The 20,212-nt window shown below is 42.2% G+C and overlaps 1 protein-coding gene across 6 annotated transcripts in view; it reads right to left on the reverse strand.

Annotated features, from left to right (window-relative positions):
* LOC410779 (neuroligin 2) overlaps positions 1-20,212 on the reverse strand; it is a 58,916-nt gene that overhangs the window by 34,721 nt on the left and 3,983 nt on the right. The window contains exons 1-2 of one of the 6 annotated variants that reach the window (XM_016917687.2): positions 18,596-19,314; positions 14,524-15,982 (exon numbers count right to left, since the gene is read on the reverse strand). In XM_016917687.2, the coding sequence (XP_016773176.2) occupies positions 14,524-15,226 (703 nt within the window). In that variant the 5' untranslated portion in view covers positions 15,227-15,982; positions 18,596-19,314. Of the gene's footprint in view, positions 1-14,523; positions 15,983-16,059; positions 16,817-18,316; positions 18,574-18,595; positions 19,315-20,212 lie in introns of those variants that run through there. The other 5 variants (XM_016917686.2, XM_006571491.3, XM_006571492.3 and 2 more) reach the window with 5 other exon arrangements.

Raw genomic sequence — 20,212 nt, forward strand, 5'->3', positions numbered from 1 at the left:
GAACGTAAGAGAAGTAATCTTGTTTATCTTGCGCTCGTCGATATCAATTCGTCGTAATCGCGTTGAACGAACGAATTATATTTCAACCCCTGTGCGTGTTTGTATTTTTGTTCGTAGTTTATCAACTATTTTAACGGGGAAAATTAATTTATATTCGCACACAGCTTACGCAAATTACGTTACAGTTTGCGCGCTTGGAGAATCTTACTCTAAGAATCTTCGAGCAAACGCGTTTATAATTTTATCGTCGTTTATGAAAAGAAAATTAATTTTGTGTAACAATTTTTCGTTTATTTTCCAAATCTCTTCTAATGCACTTCAACGGGTTTCGTAATATCGCATTTCACGTGTTTCGGTAATTTTACTCGAATTTTGATTGATTCCGCTCGCTGTTTGTTTCATCTTTGCTCTTTCTCTCTCTGTCTCTCTTTCTCTCTAAATATTCAACGACTACACACACCCAAATTTCAGACGACTTCGTTTTTATCCTAGTTAACATCCATTCGGTTACACATTCACATTATCTCTCGTTTTAATAAGTTCTACTTACAGTTGCCAACACTGCTCATCTGTTTCCCTCTAATACAATTCAACGTATCACAATCCCCTAATTTCAATTTTTCTTTCCTCTCCTGTCGCATTAAATATATCATAAATTTTGTTACATTTTTTCAAACGATCGTTTGTTTATATAATTCCTTTCGTATCATTACGCTCAATCAACTCAAGCAGCTACTTTTTTAATTTACCAAATTTAAAATGATTCTTTCCAGCATTAAACTATCAATTAGACTTATTTCAACAATCCTCCATTTATAACAAAATACGCATCTATAATTCCTCCAACTTTCAGTAATCCTATTCACGGTTCGCATCTTTTTTAATTTATTCCAAATTTCAGATGACTCCATTATTTCTCGTATTTAAACGCGTAAACTAAATTAAACCGTCGCATTTGTACTATACATTACATTATCTCCATTACAACGAAAAGCATCAATTACACATAATTCCTCGAACGAAAGGATTTTCGTATCGTTACGTAGATTCGCATTTTCACATTTTCAAGATATTCAACCGTCATCGTTGGCCAACCTCATTTGTCCCAGCACACACACTCCTCCCTCCAACCCCCGAGTATTCAACGTCACAACCACGACCACCCTTAATTTACCAAATTTCAGACGACTCCGCTCTTTTCTCCCCACCCACCTCTTCCTCCTCCCCTCCCCCCGACTCGTTTTAAACTCGTAAAGTTTAGCCGTTCGGCTTTCATCCACGGCTCTCGCCTCGCTTTAACGCCCGGAGGGGGGTTAATTCCTCCGTGGTTAAAAAAAAAAGGAAAAAAGAGCGTTGCGTTTCGGTACAAAGCGTTATCACTTTTAATTACTCGTTTCCAGCAGGCGACGCAGCGATAACGCCACCCCTTTAACCGGACGTCCGCAAAATAACGCTGTCCATTCCGCTTTAAAACATTCCCCTCTCCCTTTCTCTCGTGAAACGTGACCGGTCCTTCAACGTTGAAACGGGAAACGACAAGTTCCGGCGGGATATATACATCGAAACACCGGATGTTCGTTACAGGTGTCGGTACAAAACGTATTCTGTAATTCGGTTTGCTCTTCGTTTCTCTTTTTTTTTTTTTTGTTTTTTTTTTTCGCTTTGAGCTCGGATTAGGAGGCCTTTGTCCTCGCTCTTTATCGTCGTTGTTCGATCCGTTGCAACGAGTTGTTCACGAGTGTAACAACAGTCGGTTACAAAGTTTCACGATTTTTTATTCAAGTTTTAAACAAAAAGTTCGGGTGAAAAATTAATACAGCAACAGCTCGTTTCGCGCGAAATTATTCGTCTCGCACTTAACGCTGATAAAAAAAAAAAAAAAAAAATGGCAGTTCGATCCGCTTTTCATTTTTCTCGCTTCGACGAACTCGGATCGGGAGGCGTTTGTCCTCGCTTTTTTTTTTTTTATCGTAGTTGTTCGATTCGTTGTTTGTAACACCATCGTGCACACTGTGAGTGTGTTTATTCGAGTTGTTATAAACTTGAAAAATTAATAGACAGATCAGTCCGTTTCGCGAAAGTTTATTTCGCATTTACGCCGCGATAAAAAAAAAAAATAGCGATTAAAGTTGATAAAATTTTTCGTTATTTCAGAAATAACGAAAAACGGAGGGGGTGAGAAATAAATTTATCACGCGTTCGAATCGAATAAATCATTTTCAAATAATATTTTTATTTGATTAAATCAACCTGCAAATAAAATAATAGATATGCTCGCTCGCGCGAGGAAAAATTGTATTTTTTTTTCTTTTTCCTTCTCCGTGCAATTGACAATATTGAAAACCGGTAAAAATGGTAATTATTCCGCGAAATATTAAAAAAAAAAAAACAAACGAATAATAATAAAAATATCATTCGGATATAACCGTCGCTCAAACGTTTCATCGCTCGACGTTTATTAAAAAAAAAAGAATATTCAAAGCGATCGAATCCAAAAACTTCTAAATTCTTATTTTTTCCAACTTGTTGTTCTTCTCTCCCATTATTTTTCTTCTTCTCTCTCTCTCTGTATTCGTCACCAACATCCGAGTGATCCGAGTCAGCTTTGAGCTCTGTTGGACGAGAAAATTTGTACCGGCAGGAAATGACGGGGAGACCTCTCTCAATGCGCTCTATTATGCGGCCTTACCTCCGCAAGTGCCTTCCAGAATCCGATATTATCTCGCGAGCGAGCGGGCGTCTCGAATGCGAGGTCGGTTCATGCAGCGCTGATTTCATGAATCGTAACGGTGAATTACAATTCGGCCCATTCGGGTTTAACGGCCGCGACGACACGCTGGATCAAGGGTTCTGGATCCGAAGGGTAGCAACAAATGAAAATTGACGTTTTCCAAATCGACGAGTTCGTGATTGCGACAAATATAAATTGGCTCGATTATCGCGGCCATTAACGCGTGCGCCATGCGGATTTCCTATTCGATGACGTCAAAGTATGTATACATATGTTGTAAACTTTTTTAAAAGATTGAGAAAGATAAGAGTTTCTTTTTTTTTTATGTATATAGATATCCTTTTTTGGTTTTCGTTTTATATAAGATTGAAAGATAATTCGTCTCGACGAAAATTTTTATCAATTTTTTTTTTTCGAATTTGTCACGAATTTATCGTATCAAGGGGATGACAGAAAGAATCATCGACGAAAACATTGGTGAATTCTTCCATTTCGACCCAAAAATCGATATTTATTTTAGAGAAAATTAAGGGGAAGGGATTGGCAGACGAGGATTTTTTTAATTAAATCGCTCTTTGTTCGTTCGTCTCGAACGTTTTATCGAATTAACACCAGGCGCTCCTCCCCCACTTCTCTATCAATTAATCGACTTCGTTGGAAATAAAAACTTATAATTTTAACGAACGAGAGTTTCGATACATTTCGATTGTTCCATATTCGGGATATTTTTCATTAATCCCCGTTTCACCTAACATCCTCCAATTATTTCCAACGTTTCGTTTCGTTTTAAACTTTCAATTAACCCTCTGTGCGAGCGCTTTCTCTATATTTCCTACAGAAAATCTTTCCCGCCATTGTACTCGTTAACGACTTTTCACGTTACCATATTTTATTTTTTCACGGAAAAAAAAAAAGTAATAATAATGAATTCCACCCTCAGTTTTCGCAAGATTCTCTAATAACAAAAAACGATTAACAAAAAACTCCTCCTCCGTTGAAATCCATTTTATTCTCCAACCATTTCGTCCCAAGTTTTGAATTCCGCCATCGTGATTTCCATTTCGCGAATCGTACGGCCCGTTTCGATCGTAAACAGGTTCGTTTCGTGCCTCCTCCTCCGTTGACGGGGGACGCGTAACTCCCATCGAGGATTGGACGAGGGCTAATTGCGCCAATTACCCTCTCTCGCGACAGCGAATATTCATATCGCGGTGGGAGCGCAACGTCACCCCAGGCCAGGGAATAATAATCCCAGACAGCGTGAAAACTTAATCCTCGAATGGCCGAAACTTGCCTACCAAGTTGGGGGGGCTGAAACCGGCGCGCCAAATCACAGCCGAGGGATTAGGCGCGGATAAGCCGAACGATCTTTCGTAATAATTGTGAGAACCCATGTTTTCCATTTTTGCAACAATGATCGTTGGAACGAAACGGCAAGTCTTTCCTTCCATGAAAAAGTTTAAAAGTGTAAATCAAATTGCAAAAGAAAAGAATGCACAGAACATGTGCGTTGGAATTATTATAGAATATTTTCTTATAAATCATAATTATACTTTTTCTCGAAAAAAAAGATTATGATTTAATTTTGCTTGAATTACGATGTAACGATTTCATATTTCAATCTAAGTTAGATTCGTTTTTCCCCACCTCAAAAGATATGGAAAAATTCCGAGTAATATAAATTCACGCATTTATTGGTCCCAGTGTTTGGAGCAATTTCCACGGAGAAAAATAACGCGAGCGAAGACGAAGGAGGGGGAAGGGTGAGAGGACGTATCGCAAGCATGATGTATTACACGTATAAAGATACACGTGATAGACGGTTATGGTTTCAGAGTATCGTTTTAAAGTGGCCATTCGGGGTAAAGGGTCGTTGGAATTTATGAATTTACATGGTCGTTATACGGGAGGGGAAGTAGGTTCTGTAAAAATACACGGTGTACGATCGGAGCGAACAACCCTTAACAATATGTATTACTCTTGTTTTTTTTTGTTTTTATTTTTAATTCAGACTAGCTATTGTAAATTTTGAGGGCGTGGGTAATATTTTCGAGCTTTTTTTTTTTATTTTTTAGCTTCGCATATAGTCGCAACGCGCGCGGTATTGTAAATATTCCATTTCAAAATAGGAATCGGTGGGATAAAATATATTTTTAATAAAAATTTCGAAACGATCCGATTTCTATTACTAATCGAGAGAACGAAACTATAATTAACTCGTAATTTAATGATTCGTTTCAAAACTCACGTTTACTCCAATTGGATAAAATGAAGTAAAATTGTAAAAATAGAGAGAAAAATATTCGGAATCGATTTTCGTAAAATACAGTAAAATTGAAGTAATTTATATTCTCGCGTATATACACGAGTCAACACCGACAAGTCGAAGGAATAAAAGAGAAATAAATTAAGAGAAACTTGAACGTCCAAATCCTCCTCTTTGCCTAATTCCGCGAAGCACGTCCACGAGGATGATTTAATTAGAACGTTCAATTAGTATACATCAGCGACCGCCAAATTGACGAGCAACTCGAACTCGAGTTACCCTTATTTCCATCCTTCTATTCCGTATCAGATTTTCGAACAACGTTTCGCGAAACTATTAGTGAATAGATAAAAAAAGAAAAAGGTTGTACGTCAAAGGGTTTCGTAATTCACGGTTCAACGAGGATATCTTCGTTGTCACGTTATATTCTTGTAGAAGTTGTTATAACAGAATCTTAACGGAAATCTTTGTTAGTTCCGAGGGGGTGAAATATTTAAACAGAAGAAGATTGAATTTCATCGTGGCGAGAACAATGGAGGAGGGATCGCTGTGTAAGAAGTTTCGACACCGTTCGATAATGATCGATCAACACTTGACGAGGGTACACGAGTCATCTTGCTCGAAACACTCGATTTTCGATTCGAGAAGGGAAGAGATATTTTTCACTTAAATATATATATTTAGCGTAGTTTAGTTTAGCGCAATCGAGGCGAAAATCGAAAGGAAACGAATTTCAAACTGATGAAATATCGAATATCTCTGATAAAGCAACGAGAAAATTATATAATCTCCAGCATCGTGTCGATTAACGCTCTTGCAAGCGTGCTTTCGCTGCCAATTCTTCGAATCATTTTGTTTCGAGCTATTTTGTTTCGAGATATTTTCCTCGAACGGAAGCAAAATATTTCGAATTTTTCTTTTCTATCTCTATCTCTCTCTTCGATACGTTAAAAGTTTGTTAAAAGAATAATAGACGAGATTTAAAATTAAAGGATGGAGAGAGAAAAAATTGCTGGCGAAACTTTGTCGAGCCTTTTTGAAAAGGAACAAGTTAATTTTCGCTGGTTAATTATCTTAATTTCAAAGCGGCCGGGTTTTTTCGGGAAGTTTCTCCACGCCCCAATTTCTTCCCACTACTATTGCCATTAGCTCCACGCCTCGTGAACTCCGAGACTGCTTTGCTTTTCGCACTCCAATTCTGCTACTCTTTCGCAATATATAATCCCACTGTTTAACCCTTGAACTCTTCGATCGCCGCTAACTCGATCATATTAACATATATATATATACACACGCATCTTTTCTTGTAGGCTTCTTTCAAACAACTCTCGTATACGCCTCAATATTTCGTTCAAATCAAATCTCTATTTCTAAAAATTATAATGTGTGAGAAGATTCAACGAAAAATATTATTGTTATAATGATTTCTCTCTCTAATTACAATTCCATATCCAAAAATCAAATTTTAAAGACTGGTAATACGATCAACGTGAAAGTAAATAAAAATAATATATTCATCAAATTAATCGTCAAACCGAAAAATTTCATAAACGATCTATCTATGAAAGAAAACCTTGTAATTCCTCGTAATTGCAACAATTACGAAAAACTGGCAAACCTGGCCAATCCTCGCCGCATTAATTGTCGTCATTAAACCCATTTACAACAGCGTCACGTTTTCAGGGCGGCGCGAGAAAAAGGATGCGGCGGGCGTCAAGTCAAATACGTTTCGTCCTGGAGAATCTCGTTTAAATATCTGGCCAATGCCAAGAGGAATAAAGAGGATACAACTGTACTTGTCCCTTGGAAATTCCTTTCTCCCTCTCTCTCTTTTCCCTTTTACTTTGCTTCTTTGGTTTCTCTCTCTCTCTCTCCCTCCATATCGAAGGAACGAAACGTGAAACAGGGTAAGCTTCTTACGTGCTTGGAGCAACGATGGCCGTTTCGAGGAGCAACCAGGCGCGCGTAAGACGACGGTGTTGGAAAAAAAGTTTCGACTCCGCTTCGCGAAGCGGAATTTTGGATAAACCGTGCTTTCGGCTTATCTACTTTGCGCGAGAGAATCCCCAGATTCTTGTTTACGCCGTTGCTGGGATGACTGGCTTTGCTCGGTTTGAGGAAGTGGCGACAATAGGATTCGAGTTTCCGTCGATGATTCTTGTGACGAGAAATGAAGCGTGGAAATGATATCTGATTCGATGGTGGTTTTGTGATTAAAGCGTATGAAGTGTGAAAAGAATATGTCGAAAGACGATGATCAGATTGTAACAAAGCGTGTTAGAAATATTTATACTCGAATATATTGATGAGACGAAGTCGAATCAATCTTGTTTGCAGGAGGGAGAATTAGTTGCGTAATTTCAAACGGACGAACTTTACGTAAGGATATTAATTTTTTTATCGCAATTTTTATACCGATAAAATATATCGAAATAAATCCAATATTTAAAAAAATATTGGAACAAATTTTGGATATGCTGGAATAATTTTTCAGCAAATGAAAATCGTCGATCGCGTTTTTCAATTACATTCGAGTCCTTTGTCGCTTAAATAATTCGAAAAATATTTTCAAATTCAGGGATAAAAAAGGAATAAAAATGGGAACGGAACAATTATCGGTGAGTTTTTTTCGTCTTTCTGTTAATTATATCATCAAACGAGAAATTTTCATTCCGTCTCCATTAACGTTTCTATTTTTCTTCTTCTTTTTTCTTTTTCTTTTTATCAAAAGAGAGACGAGAAAAAGCGTGTTTACCTCGCCTCGTTTTATCACTGCGACAAGCAACGATGCGCTAATAAAATCTCTCTCGCGGGCAAATATTTTTTTCCAAGAGCTCGAAAGAAGGAAGAAACGAAAGAGCAACGACAAAGAAAAGAGCAGAGAGAGGGGAGGGGACGCATTCTTAATCCTCGCAATGTTACGCGGGGAATCGTTATAAGCGTTCGCATGGCGAAGTCTTCTTCATCTTTGACGCAATTTTTAACGTCCTTTTTTTCTATCCTCGTGCACGGAGCTCTCGATTTTACGCACCAATTGCCTCTTTCTCCACGAAAATAACTAAAAAAAAAAGAGAGAGAATCTATCGATCGATAAGATAGCTCTCTCTCTCTCTCTCTCTCTCTCTCGTCCGCGATAAAATAGTTTCCCGCGAGAAATCTATTTTCGATATTTTTTTTTTCGAACTCCTCGGTTCGATCGTTGCACGGAAGATCGTTTCTTCGTGGCGAAAAAATGTATATACGCTGCATATTTAAAAGTTTAATTTTCTTGTTATAATGGAATAACAGGACGAGTCGATGAATTATAAACATGCTCGTGAAAAACACGCTTTAATATTTATCCCCGCAAACACGTACCATTCAGAAAATGAAACTTTAATTTTTAATACCGATGAAATAGATATCATTTCTGTGCTTCTAGTATTAATACCTATATCCGTATTCATCGTCGCAAATGAATTTTGATCGTTCGAATAATCGAGTAAAATCGTACGAAAAATGGATCTTCGCGAAATCTTTTACTTTTCTTGCTTACTCATATTTATCATAAATATTAAAATATTGGACGGAGAGAACAAAGAGGGGAGGAAGATTTCTTTTAAGATAATTTTCAAAACAAATTTCCATCTCATTCGTTTCGAATAAATTCGATTTAAACATAAACGAATCGAAACGCATTATTAATCTCGAGAGCGGAGAATCAAAGCGTTAAGCAAGGAAAGTTAGGAAAATGCTTGCGGCCACCATCCTCACGAGATCAACTCACATTGGCAAAACAGTTTAAATCAAATTCAATTTGGAAACGATGAATCAAACGCGTATCCCGAATAAATTTTCTCCTCTCCAAACTTCGCCTTCACTCTTACTCTTACTCAACAAACGGAATTTTTATTTTGATTTTCGAAAATCCATGAAATATGCATTATTTTCGTTCTTGCGCCCCTTCCTTCCAACGCCCGCCACGAGTCGAACGTTGGACCATGGCCAATTTCATTTCGCGGGAACAATGTGCTGTTTCGATTTCGAATAATAAAACGCAAATTTATATGCGCGCCCTCGTTTCCCCATCGAGAGCTAAATCACCGAGAAATTTGTCACGCGGGTAAAAACGCGCGATAAAATTCGAGTTATCGTTTGTTCGCGACGGTGTAATTAATATATATATATATATATATGGAGGGGAGAAAAAAAATCGCGTTTTTCGCACAGCCAGAAAAATGTGAACCGAATGATTAAATATTAAAAATACGAAAACCCTTTGGATATTTTACGAGTTAAAAGTTTGAAAGAAATATCATTTTTTTCTCGTCCATTCGATTCGAAGATGAAAGTTGGATAACCTGAATTCTAGTGAAAAGATATGCGAGATATCTCGCCCTTATCCGGGGAAATGAAATAATGATAACAGAGACCAACGATTATTGTTGAGGCGTATTCGTATAATTACTGAGAAACGCGTTTAAGGTCGTTGAAACGAGTGAACGGCTCGCGCCAACATTACCGTATCACTTTGTTGGATGAGTCGTTGACTTAAACCCATCTTCGAGTCGATCGTTGCAACGCGTTAATATCGAGGCCTTTATTACGGAAGAATCTTAAAGAAAGAGTTTTCAAAAGAATTTACTCGATGCGATATTTCTTCGTTATTCAAACTTTTCCTCTTTTTGCATTTTAATTGGCTATCCGTTTGTCGTTTCGATATACATATACATGGATCGAAATTCTAAGTGTTAAAAAGAAGTGGCAATACGAGTGAATTCGTTTCGATCGAAGCGTTAAGCAAGCGACGAAGTTGACTTTTACTACCGGAAATGTGCAAGTAGTAGAGCGCCGCGTTGATCAGACGCGACGTTCATTTTTATCCCTCTTCTTACACTCCATCGTGAAATTATAATGTAACCAACTTTTATACCGCCTTTGCCTCTACCACGTTGAATTATCGATTAAAACGATAAAGTATTTAATGAATATGCAACAATACACATGCATAAAAGATGAAATGATCCAGAAAGCTATGTAAAGGGGAATCGAGTACAATTTATTAAAACAAACAATTCTTTCTATATATATATGTATATTGTATACATATATATATAATATATAAGTAATCCAATTATTCAGAGTTGAAAGAGTCGATCGAGTGCACTTTAATACGGTCAAAAAACTTGGATTATGTTAATTATCCCTCTTTGGGGAATATCATCAATCCATCAATCTCGCGTTAAAAAAGAAACGAATTAACAAAGGAGTGTAATCTTTCCTCAACAAATTTTGGCCGCCAAAAAAGCATTTTTTCGTCGTTCCTTTTGTCCGATAATACAGTTTCGCGTGCTAACTAAAGTAACGATACAACAACACCGGTAGACAAAGTAATGATCGATCTTTATTCCAGCGAATTCCACCTTTTATGTACACCGTTCGAGCGTAGAGATACGAAAGCCTGGCGGTTCAATGGTGAACGCATTGTACGCTGACAAGGAAGATTAATAGACCCGCTTGGAGAGCATCAAAATTTCAGAAACAAAAATCAATCTTACGAGAGCCAGTCCACCACTTATCCCTCCATCTTATCAAAACCTAATCACCGACCTCCTCTCTTCATTAACACCGCTGTTAATATCGGATACCACGTTAACTCGAACTCGAAATTAAGCTCCTCCTGGGCCACGCCCAAAGGGAAAAAAAATTTTTTTACTTCAAAGAAAATTCTGTTCACGCTCGACGAGAAACTTTTCAATTTTGCAAACTTTCATCTCCTCCTGCTGGATAATAATCGTCATTGGCATTTCGATCGAACGGGAATTAGTCAAATTCCGGTTGAAAACTTTTCCAATTTCACTCTTTCCACCGCTCGAAAACGTAGCCCTCGGAAAGAAAAAATTGTATCCCTCCCTTTCGATTCCATCCCCTTATATCCCTATAAAGAAGAAGCGGCTATTTTCGACTCGTTTGAAGAGCAAGTTCGAAAGGTATAAACGGAAAGTCTGGATTTTCGCGTCTCCTCGTTTCGCTTGGCTCGCAATCAGGAATCGCATCGCGACCGATCGATCCCGCCCATTCTTTCCTCTCCTCCTTTCTTCCCCTCCCCTCGCCTTCTTTCACCGTCTCTCCTCCTCCTCCTCCTCCTCCTCCTCCACCTCCATCTCCGCTCGAAATCCGAGCAACGAAAATGGGAGCAAGTCGGAGGGAAGATATCGAAAGCTCGGTAATCGGCACCCCCTGCGCCTCTTCTCACCGCGAAATCTTATCCCCCTCTCATTCCACGACCCGCTCATTTTTCATGTATCGCGCGCAACCGGATCTCCATCTACCTTATCGATCGAATCAAAGGGAGTTTAATGGGATGGTCGTCTCGCGGAACAAGTTTTTCTTCTTTTTTTTTTTTTTCTTTCGAAAATTACCCTGCTTTGGAAATTCGTTACGTAGCTTTTCATGATTATTTCGATCGATAAAGAGGAAAGATAGTTCGAAGACAGTAAGAAAAAGATTAGAAATATTTATGATATATTGTTGCTCGTAGATGAAAGATAAATGCATTAAATATAGATTAGAATTGTTGTTCTACTATCGAAAATTGTTTTAATGCTATTTAAATATAGATAAGAATATGTGTTATACAATAGACATTTCTATTTCGATAATTATTATTAGCTGAACTTGAAGTGATTACATATGAAAAGAATAATAAACTCATCACCAGAACTATACGTGACACCATATTAATTTGTCGTAAAATTATCTATATTTAAATAGCACTAAAACAATTTTCGATAGTAAAACAAAAAAAAATTTATATGAAAACATTTCTAATCTATATTTAACGCGTTTATCTTTCATCTACGAGTAACAATATATTATAAATATTTCCAATCTTTTTCTTTTTGTCTTCGAACTATCTTGTTGCACTCGTATTTCGCTTTTCGTATCTTCTCTTAAAAAGAAAAGAAAAAAAAGATACGATCCAAATTCTCCCAAAATTTGGTATTCAGACAAATATATTCTCCAAATCTATCTATCCATCCTACGATTCCTATAATTTCTTAAAAAAAAGAAATTTAAAAATATATATATCGTGCAATTCCTTCTCTCTCCAAAAGAAAAAAAAAAGAAAAGCTCGCTGTTAAAATTTGACGGGAGAGAGAGAAAAAAAAAAGTACCCTTCCTGAATTTGCTGAAACATCGAGGGGCTTAGAAAAATAGGGGGGGAGGGAGAGAGGGTGAGGAGAAATGGTGGAGCGGGCAATTGGCAATTGTGCAATTGACGCGGGAACCACCGCCTCTTGGCGAGAACCACTTGGCCGTTGGACCAAACGGATGTATTTCTCGTCCGACAAAGATTCGTTCGCGTGTACGTACACGGTTTCAACACCGTGTCGAGAAAAAAAAAAAAAAAAAAAAAAAAAGAATTTGCTCGCAACGCCCGTATCGATACACGGAACGTGGGGGTGGAACGTGATCCGATTAAACTTATTTCTACCGTGCCGATTTTAATCTGTTGTCCCGAAATAATCCCGTTTCATCGAGTGAACTCGCTCGTACCGTTCGACTCGCGATACACGCGATAAGGAAGAAACGAGATTTCGGTTTCGACGGGATATTTTCCACCGTCGTTTCGCCGATTAAACGTGGACGATAATAATTCTTTTACGCGCGTGATATCTTTCCTCGCAGAATTTCTGAACCGATCGATCAATAACTCTGAGTAGAATTTTTTCTTTCTTTTTTTTTTTTAAAGAGAATGTAACAGCGATCTGGGATCAGGAAGAACTAGAGATAGAAAGAGAGAATAAGGGGAGGTAGCGAAGAAGGTCTTTGCCATTTTCATTTACTTTCGCTCCATCATCGCGACTAGCGATTGGTAAACTTCTCTTCGATCAGGTAAGGGTTGCTCAAAGAAAAATGAGAGTAGAGCGAAGGAAAAGTGGGTGCAAAGGAGACGGAGGGCAAGCACTTTTTTGAAAAAGATATATACGAAGTACGAAGCGTAGTTCTCTCTAAATGGAGCGATTGAATCGATCGACGCTAAGCTCGAAAATAAAATTCAAGTATATACTCTGAGCGTTACTTTATAATCGAAGAAAATCCTTACAGAAGGGAACACGGAAATTGACGAAAGAAATAAGGTAGAAATTTTTAAATGTTACTTTTCTAAATAATGCAATTTTTATAACAATTTGATCTCGCGCAAAATTTTAATTAAATTTTATCACACACGATTAATTCAACGGTGGGACATCGCTGGAAACTAATTAGAGTTTCAATCCTAAACTAACGAGTGTAATTAATATTTTTATCCAAAAAAAGAAGAAAAGAAAATTGCCTCGATTCGTAATCCGGATAGAATTTTAAATTCCTCGGAATTTATCGATTTGTATCGTTCGAATCCTAAACTAACGAGTGTAATTAATATTTTTATTTAAAAAAAGAAAGTTGCCTCGATTCGTAATCCGGATAGAATTTTAAATTCCTCGAAATTTATTTGTACCGAATACACGGTGTAATTATAATCACGAACAACATTTTTGTCGATCGAGCTAACTACGTCAGAAACGTGTAAGAGTTGCGTAATGTTATGAAGCAAAACGGGAAAGCGTTGGAGAGGAAGAAGCGGCTTATAAACAAGCAGCAAACTCCTCGTGTCGAGCGAAGAAAATATCTTCCTCCCTTCCCGCATTTTCCATTCCCGCCAAAAAGGCTAATCGTCATGCCTCCTATCGATATCGTTAGAAGAGTTAAAAATTGCAGCATTTATAAACGTTATTTTCCTCCAACAGAAACCCTGCTAAATCCTTTTCGATTCCTCCCTTTCGAATGATCTCTGTCATTCCCCGAATCTTGCCAATACGTATCGATAATAAAATCTAACAGCACGGGTGGAAATTTACATTTTTATTACTCGATCGCGGTCGAATCGTAAAACGGAGGAAGAAAGCAAATTACGGATCGAAGAGATCGGGAATGGAGGAGCGGGAGAGAAGGAGGGAAGGAAATTACGTTTCATCGCATTCGTGACTACCTCGCGAGCCACGGATTATGATCGTTAAACGATAAATGAGCGTCGAGAAGCGTGAACGATAAAACCAGTCGTGGCTATAATCGCACGTTGGGGAAGACGAATGCGTTAACCATAAAATTTCACTTGACGTCTCGCGTGCGAGCAAACACTTTGGTTATCGCGTCTAATTATTCACGCTGTAAATGCATCGTACAACGTTCAACGTTTCGACATCGCGATAAGGGGATCCGTCCCTTATCTCCGACCAGATTTCATCCCTTCGAATTCGCGATCCCCGGCGATAACCGGACATCTACACCGTAATACCGTCGCGTTCAATTATTAACGTTAACAATTGATTAAATTACACGTCCTTCGAGCTATACCCTTCGAACGCGATCAAATGGACGAGTCCTCTCTCGTTCCATCTATCGTTACTCGATCCACCGCGACCGACTCGATCTTTCGTACGTGGAATCGCAACGAGGGTACAGCGTGACGACAAAGAGGCGACAAGTTTGGGTAACTCACCGTGAGGAGTTTTGGGCACGTAGAGGTTCAAGTATAGGCAGTCTTCGCTCTGGTTGGCAAGCATGGGCGCCAGCCTCTCGAGGTAGGCGCGTTTCGAGCGCGGCAGACTCGAGTCCGGTTCCGGCGGCCTCTGGGGGCACGCGGGCGGCACCGTGTCCGCCAGCTTGGTGCCCCGCCACGGGGTCGGGGTGACCGGCGGCATGTACCGCAACGCCCCGATCGGGGGTGTGGCGTACGGGACGCCGTAATAAGTTTCCACGGAGGTGGCCGACCTGTCCTCGACGCCGCGCAACGTCCCGTATCTCGTCCTCACCGTCCTCGTGCTGTACTTCTGGCTGCCGGCGAGGGCCTCCGCCCCGCCGCCGCACCACTGTCCGCACAACAGGCCGAGCAACACCACCAACGCGGCCAAACACTTTTTCGACCCCCCGTCCCCCCTGCCCTCGCTCCACTCGCGCCCCCCATTTCTCCTCCACCTCCCGCCACCGTCCTCGCAAACGTCCCGCCACACCGTCCCCTCGAACTCGTCGTCCTCCGGCCACCGCCACCTTCGACGACGGTGAACCGGGCGAGCGGAACAGCGGCTAAGCACGGGCTCGACGAGGCGATCGTCCAACGAGGGAGGCAGAGTTTGGATGGGGTCGAGGATAGGCGAGAAGACCTGTTTCCTCTTCCTCTTCCTCGAGGAGGAGGACGTCCGCATCGCGTCACGCCGCCGCGGACTGGCCCCTCCGGGCCCCGCATCTGTGGGGCCCTCCTCCCAGGCGACGTCCCTCTTCTTCCTCTTCTTCCTCTTCCTCTCGCGCCCTTCTATCCTCCTCCTCCTCTACCCCTACCTCCTCTTCCCAACTCTCTCCCTCCTTCGATACCTCCTCCTCGCTCGAGCCACCCTCGTTCACCACCCCGGAACGCTTCGTCTGCTCGCTCGTCGCTCGCAAAGGGATAAACTCGCGAGTAATCGGTGCCAACGCGGTGCCGATCGGATCCAGGGCTCTCAGTTCCATCCTCGGGGACGTGAGTTGCCTGCAACGAGCTTCCGCGTCAACCGGAACTCGTTGTTCTCGCTCCTCGCTCTCGCGACGATCGTCGTCTCCGCCGTCAACCGCGAGAGGATTCGGTCGACGACGCGGGCCGACGAGTCCGAGAGAAGCATCGAAGGGCTGCGATTACGTTCGCCTTGGCGCCAACCCACGCGCGGTGATCAGCTTCCGGTGACAGCTAATCGGTACTCGATCGGGGGAGGGGAAGGTCAGTTTCGAAAGTTTTGCTATTATTAGGAGGAGCGTGGACTTGGGTAGCACGATTTGGCAGTTCTCGTAGTTTCTCCTCGCTCTGTTATACTTTCTGTCGTGTCGTTACTCTTGTACGCATCAATTCCTTCGTTTTATTACTCGTAGTAGCGGTCGTTCGTCGCGCGACGACGAGTTTGTTCCCGTGGTGGCGGTTCGCTCGCGATTTTCTGCAACAGAGAGAGACAATGAACGTACGAAACGAGGGAGAGAAAGAAAAAGGGGGACACGCGAGCGAGATATTCACCTCGACAATGAACGTTCGGAGATAAAGAAGGAGAAATTAAATTCTCTGAAAAATCGAATGCGAACGAGATAGATGGATCGAGATCGAGAAGAAGGAAAACGTTGAAAAGTTGTTTGCAAATCTTCGAACGAAATTCGGAGAGGTGTAAACGAATTAACCACGAATTTAAAATTACATTCGCGGGACGAAGGAGCGAAGAGTCCATGAGGGATTAATGGAATAATAACATTACAATCTGGTGTCGAAAAGCAACAACACGGTTGCTTTTGTTTCCAGCTTCTGCAGACGTTTAACCGGGCTTTTTCGCCCCGTTGGGAATTACCACGGACAACTCAATTTGTAACAGGGGCAGGTTTCGAGTCCGCCGCAAATGACACGAAAACCCAATAATACCGGTTCTGCGGCAACGCGAGAATTTCCAATTTCCAAGTTACACCGACCAATCTTTATTTCTAAGTTCCCATCGACAACTTCGCTTCTCCCCCCAAACGATCGTGAGCGATCGTATTTATTCGATTGACACGTCGACAAAGTAACTATGTATGATAATTAACCAGGGGATGAAGCGACGAAATGGCAGCGACGAGATGGTTACGAATTATTTAAAAGGGATTTTCAATCGACGCGATTGAAATTTAAAAGACAAAATTTTATTAAGCTTGTGATATCATTGCGACAAATGAACTTTTATTCGCACAAAGATTGATAGAATTATTCCGAATATCGAATCCTCGAAGGACGAATTGTCAGAATCGAAGAAAACGAATAGCATGATGCGAAACGTCTCCATAAAAAAGAATCTATAATAAGAATCAAAGCGATAAGTGTAACTGGATAACCCAATGCAAGATAAAAGTTGATAAAAGTTGACGACTGCGTAACGAGACAAGGCTAATTTATCCTTCGTATTTCCCTGTCGCGTAACAACCAGAAAAATCGTGAAAAACTGTCTCCACGAAATTTTCACTTCCTGAATTATTCACATTCCTCGATTCGAAAAAATCTGTTGGATTAAATTTTCGGATGGAAACAACGAAACCTTCAAAATCGTAAAAATCGAAGAAGAAATAAACGAGAGCTCGAGTCACCGACCGAACAATCGAATCGCGCGATAACGCGAAAAGAATGGTGGAAACGAAAGAGAAAGAGAGAGGGAGAGAGAAATAATAACAATAATAACAACAAACCGCGTTCATAAAGCGCGCAATTGTTCCAACGACGACGGGGAATCGTGAAAATTACATCGCCCTCTTCCGTTATAAAAATTTACACGGTTAACGCCGCCTCCCCCGGGGGCGCATTAAAAATTTGAAGGGACGTTTTAAGTTATCGCCTCGAGAAAAATTTATCGCTCCACTATAAACCATTACTACGATCCATCTCGCTATATTGACGAGAGGAGAAACATTTCTTCCAATTTTTCGAAAAACCTTGGAAATCTTGGAAAACGTTTCTCACGCGTCCATTCTTCGTCAAGTTGCGCGCACGACTTCGCAAAGAGAGATTCCTGAAGGCCGAGATTCCGTTTCCTTTCTTCGTTGCTCGGCTATTGGCCGAGATATCGATAACCATTATCATCGGGGCGGGGGGGAAGAACGGAGAGGAGACTCGTTCCCGGCGAAATGAAATTCCTGGCAGAGCACTAATTGCGGGGGACGAGCGGGACGATTAATAATACGGCCAGACTCTGTCCGTTCGAAGTGCCAAGTCGGCGCGATCGATCCCTCCGCGAATTACGAACAGAGAAATGGAGCCGAGGAACGCGGAGATGGACAACTTACAACCATATTTTTCCAACGTCGCTCCTCTCCTCAACTCCCTTCGACTCGATACGATTCCATCTACCTATCTATCTAATGGAGTAGGACGAACGATTTTGGCAGAAGCTCCAATTGTGGAGTCCAAGTAGAATCCGTGTCGTAAACAATGGGGTAGAAGATTGAACTTTTTCGCAGTAGAAGAGAGGAAGATGAAAGGGAAAGAAAAAGAGTTGAGAATTGGAGAAATATGTGTGTGCGTGTGTATATATATATATATATATATATATATATATATATATATACATATGCACCGATATGTGTAACCGAGAAACAGACGCGGAGGAAATTAATCGAAAGCGAGGCCGGCGGTTCGGTTTCGTCAGCTGTTACTCGCCATTCGTGGAGGCAAGCGACGAGAGCAAAGTTACGGAACCTTTTCAACCGTGATTAAACCGTAAGCTAACTAAAAGTTCTTCATCCACCGCGTATTTGCATACCTTCGAACTTAAACGGCTTCAAGTAGGGTAGAGTGGAACAAAGTTAACACTTTGCTAAGTGGTTTACCGTTAAACCATAAGCCCGAACGAAGCGGCTCGTTCGCTTATATACACGATTAGACAACGATAAGGCTACGCGTCGATCCGTTCCATTGTAATTAAACCGGTGTTACTCTTAAGGGGGGAGGGAAGGATCGACGATCTCCATCATCATTATTATTATTATTATTCCTCTCGTTAAAACCCACCACCACCACCACCCCCCAAAACCAAACGTACCGTTTTCGGTTTATTTCGAGCACCAACAAGCTCCACACGCGAGGATGTCTTTGGTCGGCGCGCATGCACGCATACACGCACGCACCCACGCACACGCACGCAGAGGCATACGGAGAGCGTATCGGACAAGAACCGGCTTTGTCCGATCAACGACGAATCCGGTGACGCGACGCCAGCCGTCTCGACGCGCGAGACGATCCCGATCCCGATCCGCACAACATCTCGATCCTCCACCAATTCCGAACCACGGATCGGCCACCAATCCACTCTCTAGTCCATTTCACACGGCACTGGACCGCGGCGGCTCGGCTTATTCGGGGTTCGCTCGCTCGCCACTCGCCACCGACGAACTCCGTCCACCACTCCACCACCACCTGCACCCTCTCTCTCTCTCTCTCGCTCTCTCTCGCTCTCTCTCTCGCTCTCTCGCTCTCTTCCTCTGTCTCCTGCTCCTCTCCCTTTCTCTTTCTTTCTCAACTGCACCACACTAGCCACGAGGCGTCTTCATCTCCCGCTCCCTCACCGGATCATTTCTCGGTATCCGGTCCACTGGTCGGGATACGTTTACTACTCGCGACTTTATAACTCGCGATACGGCGCACCAGAACCGTAAACAGGGACACGACCGACCGACCGACCGACCAAACCCGATCCGACCACCAATCCCAGGGACGACCCGCACCCTCCGTGTGCGCGATCGGCAGTCTGTCCCGGGCTCTACTGATGCCCAACCGCGCGACCTCCATGGAGGTGGCGGTGCTGGTGCTGCTGCTGATGCTGGTGCTGGTGCTGGTGCCGCTGTTGGTGCTGCTGGTGGTGGTGGTGGTGGTGGTGGTGGTGGTGGTGGAGCTGCTGCTGCTGCTGCCCTCGGTGGTGGCGATGATGCTGATGGTGGTGGCGGCGGTGGTGGTGGTGGCGGTGGTGGAGATGGTGGTGGTAGTAGTACTACCGGTGGAGGTGGAGGATGGTCCGGCACTTGAGGAAGCCGGGGCATCCACGGCGCCGACGCCTTGTTTCGTACCGACCACCAGTCCGGTCGATAACGCCACGGCAACCCCCGGGTCGTTCCGCCTCTCTCCCTCTCTCCTTTCTCTCTCTCTCTCTCCACTTTGCTCTTCTCCCTCCCCTCAATTTTCTCTCCTTTCCTCTTCGCTTCCTCTTCCGCTTTCTTCCCATCTTTTTCCTTCAGTTTCCACGCTCCGCTTTCTTTCCTCCTCCTTCTACCATTTCTCCTACCGCGATTCCTTCTCGTGTATGACTCCGATCTCTCTCTTCGCGTGTATTCCACAGGAGAGGCTTTCCACTCTCCTTCTGCTCTTTCGCTCTCCTCTTCCTCGTCTAGCTCGACGTTGCTCGCCTTGTTGTTGCGCCTTCGCTTCTCTCTCTCTCTCTCTCTCGAAGCGAGAGAGAGGGAAGGGAGAACGGAGAGACGGGAGAGACGTTCTCTTTGTCGAAGCTGGCAGCAACAGACAGCCCTCCGGCTGGAAACGGAGAGACGGTCCACCACGTACGCCTTAAGTCCGTAACAACTCTCCACTCTCTGATGCCTGGTCTCCACGATCAATTGCACTTTCAAAGGGGACCGGCCAACTACCGTTACGATTGTTTTCGACCCCG

The sequence above is a fragment of the Apis mellifera genome, linkage group LG1 (genome assembly GCF_003254395.2).
Source record: "Apis mellifera strain DH4 linkage group LG1, Amel_HAv3.1, whole genome shotgun sequence".
Lineage (NCBI taxonomy): Eukaryota > Metazoa > Arthropoda > Insecta > Hymenoptera > Apidae > Apis > Apis mellifera.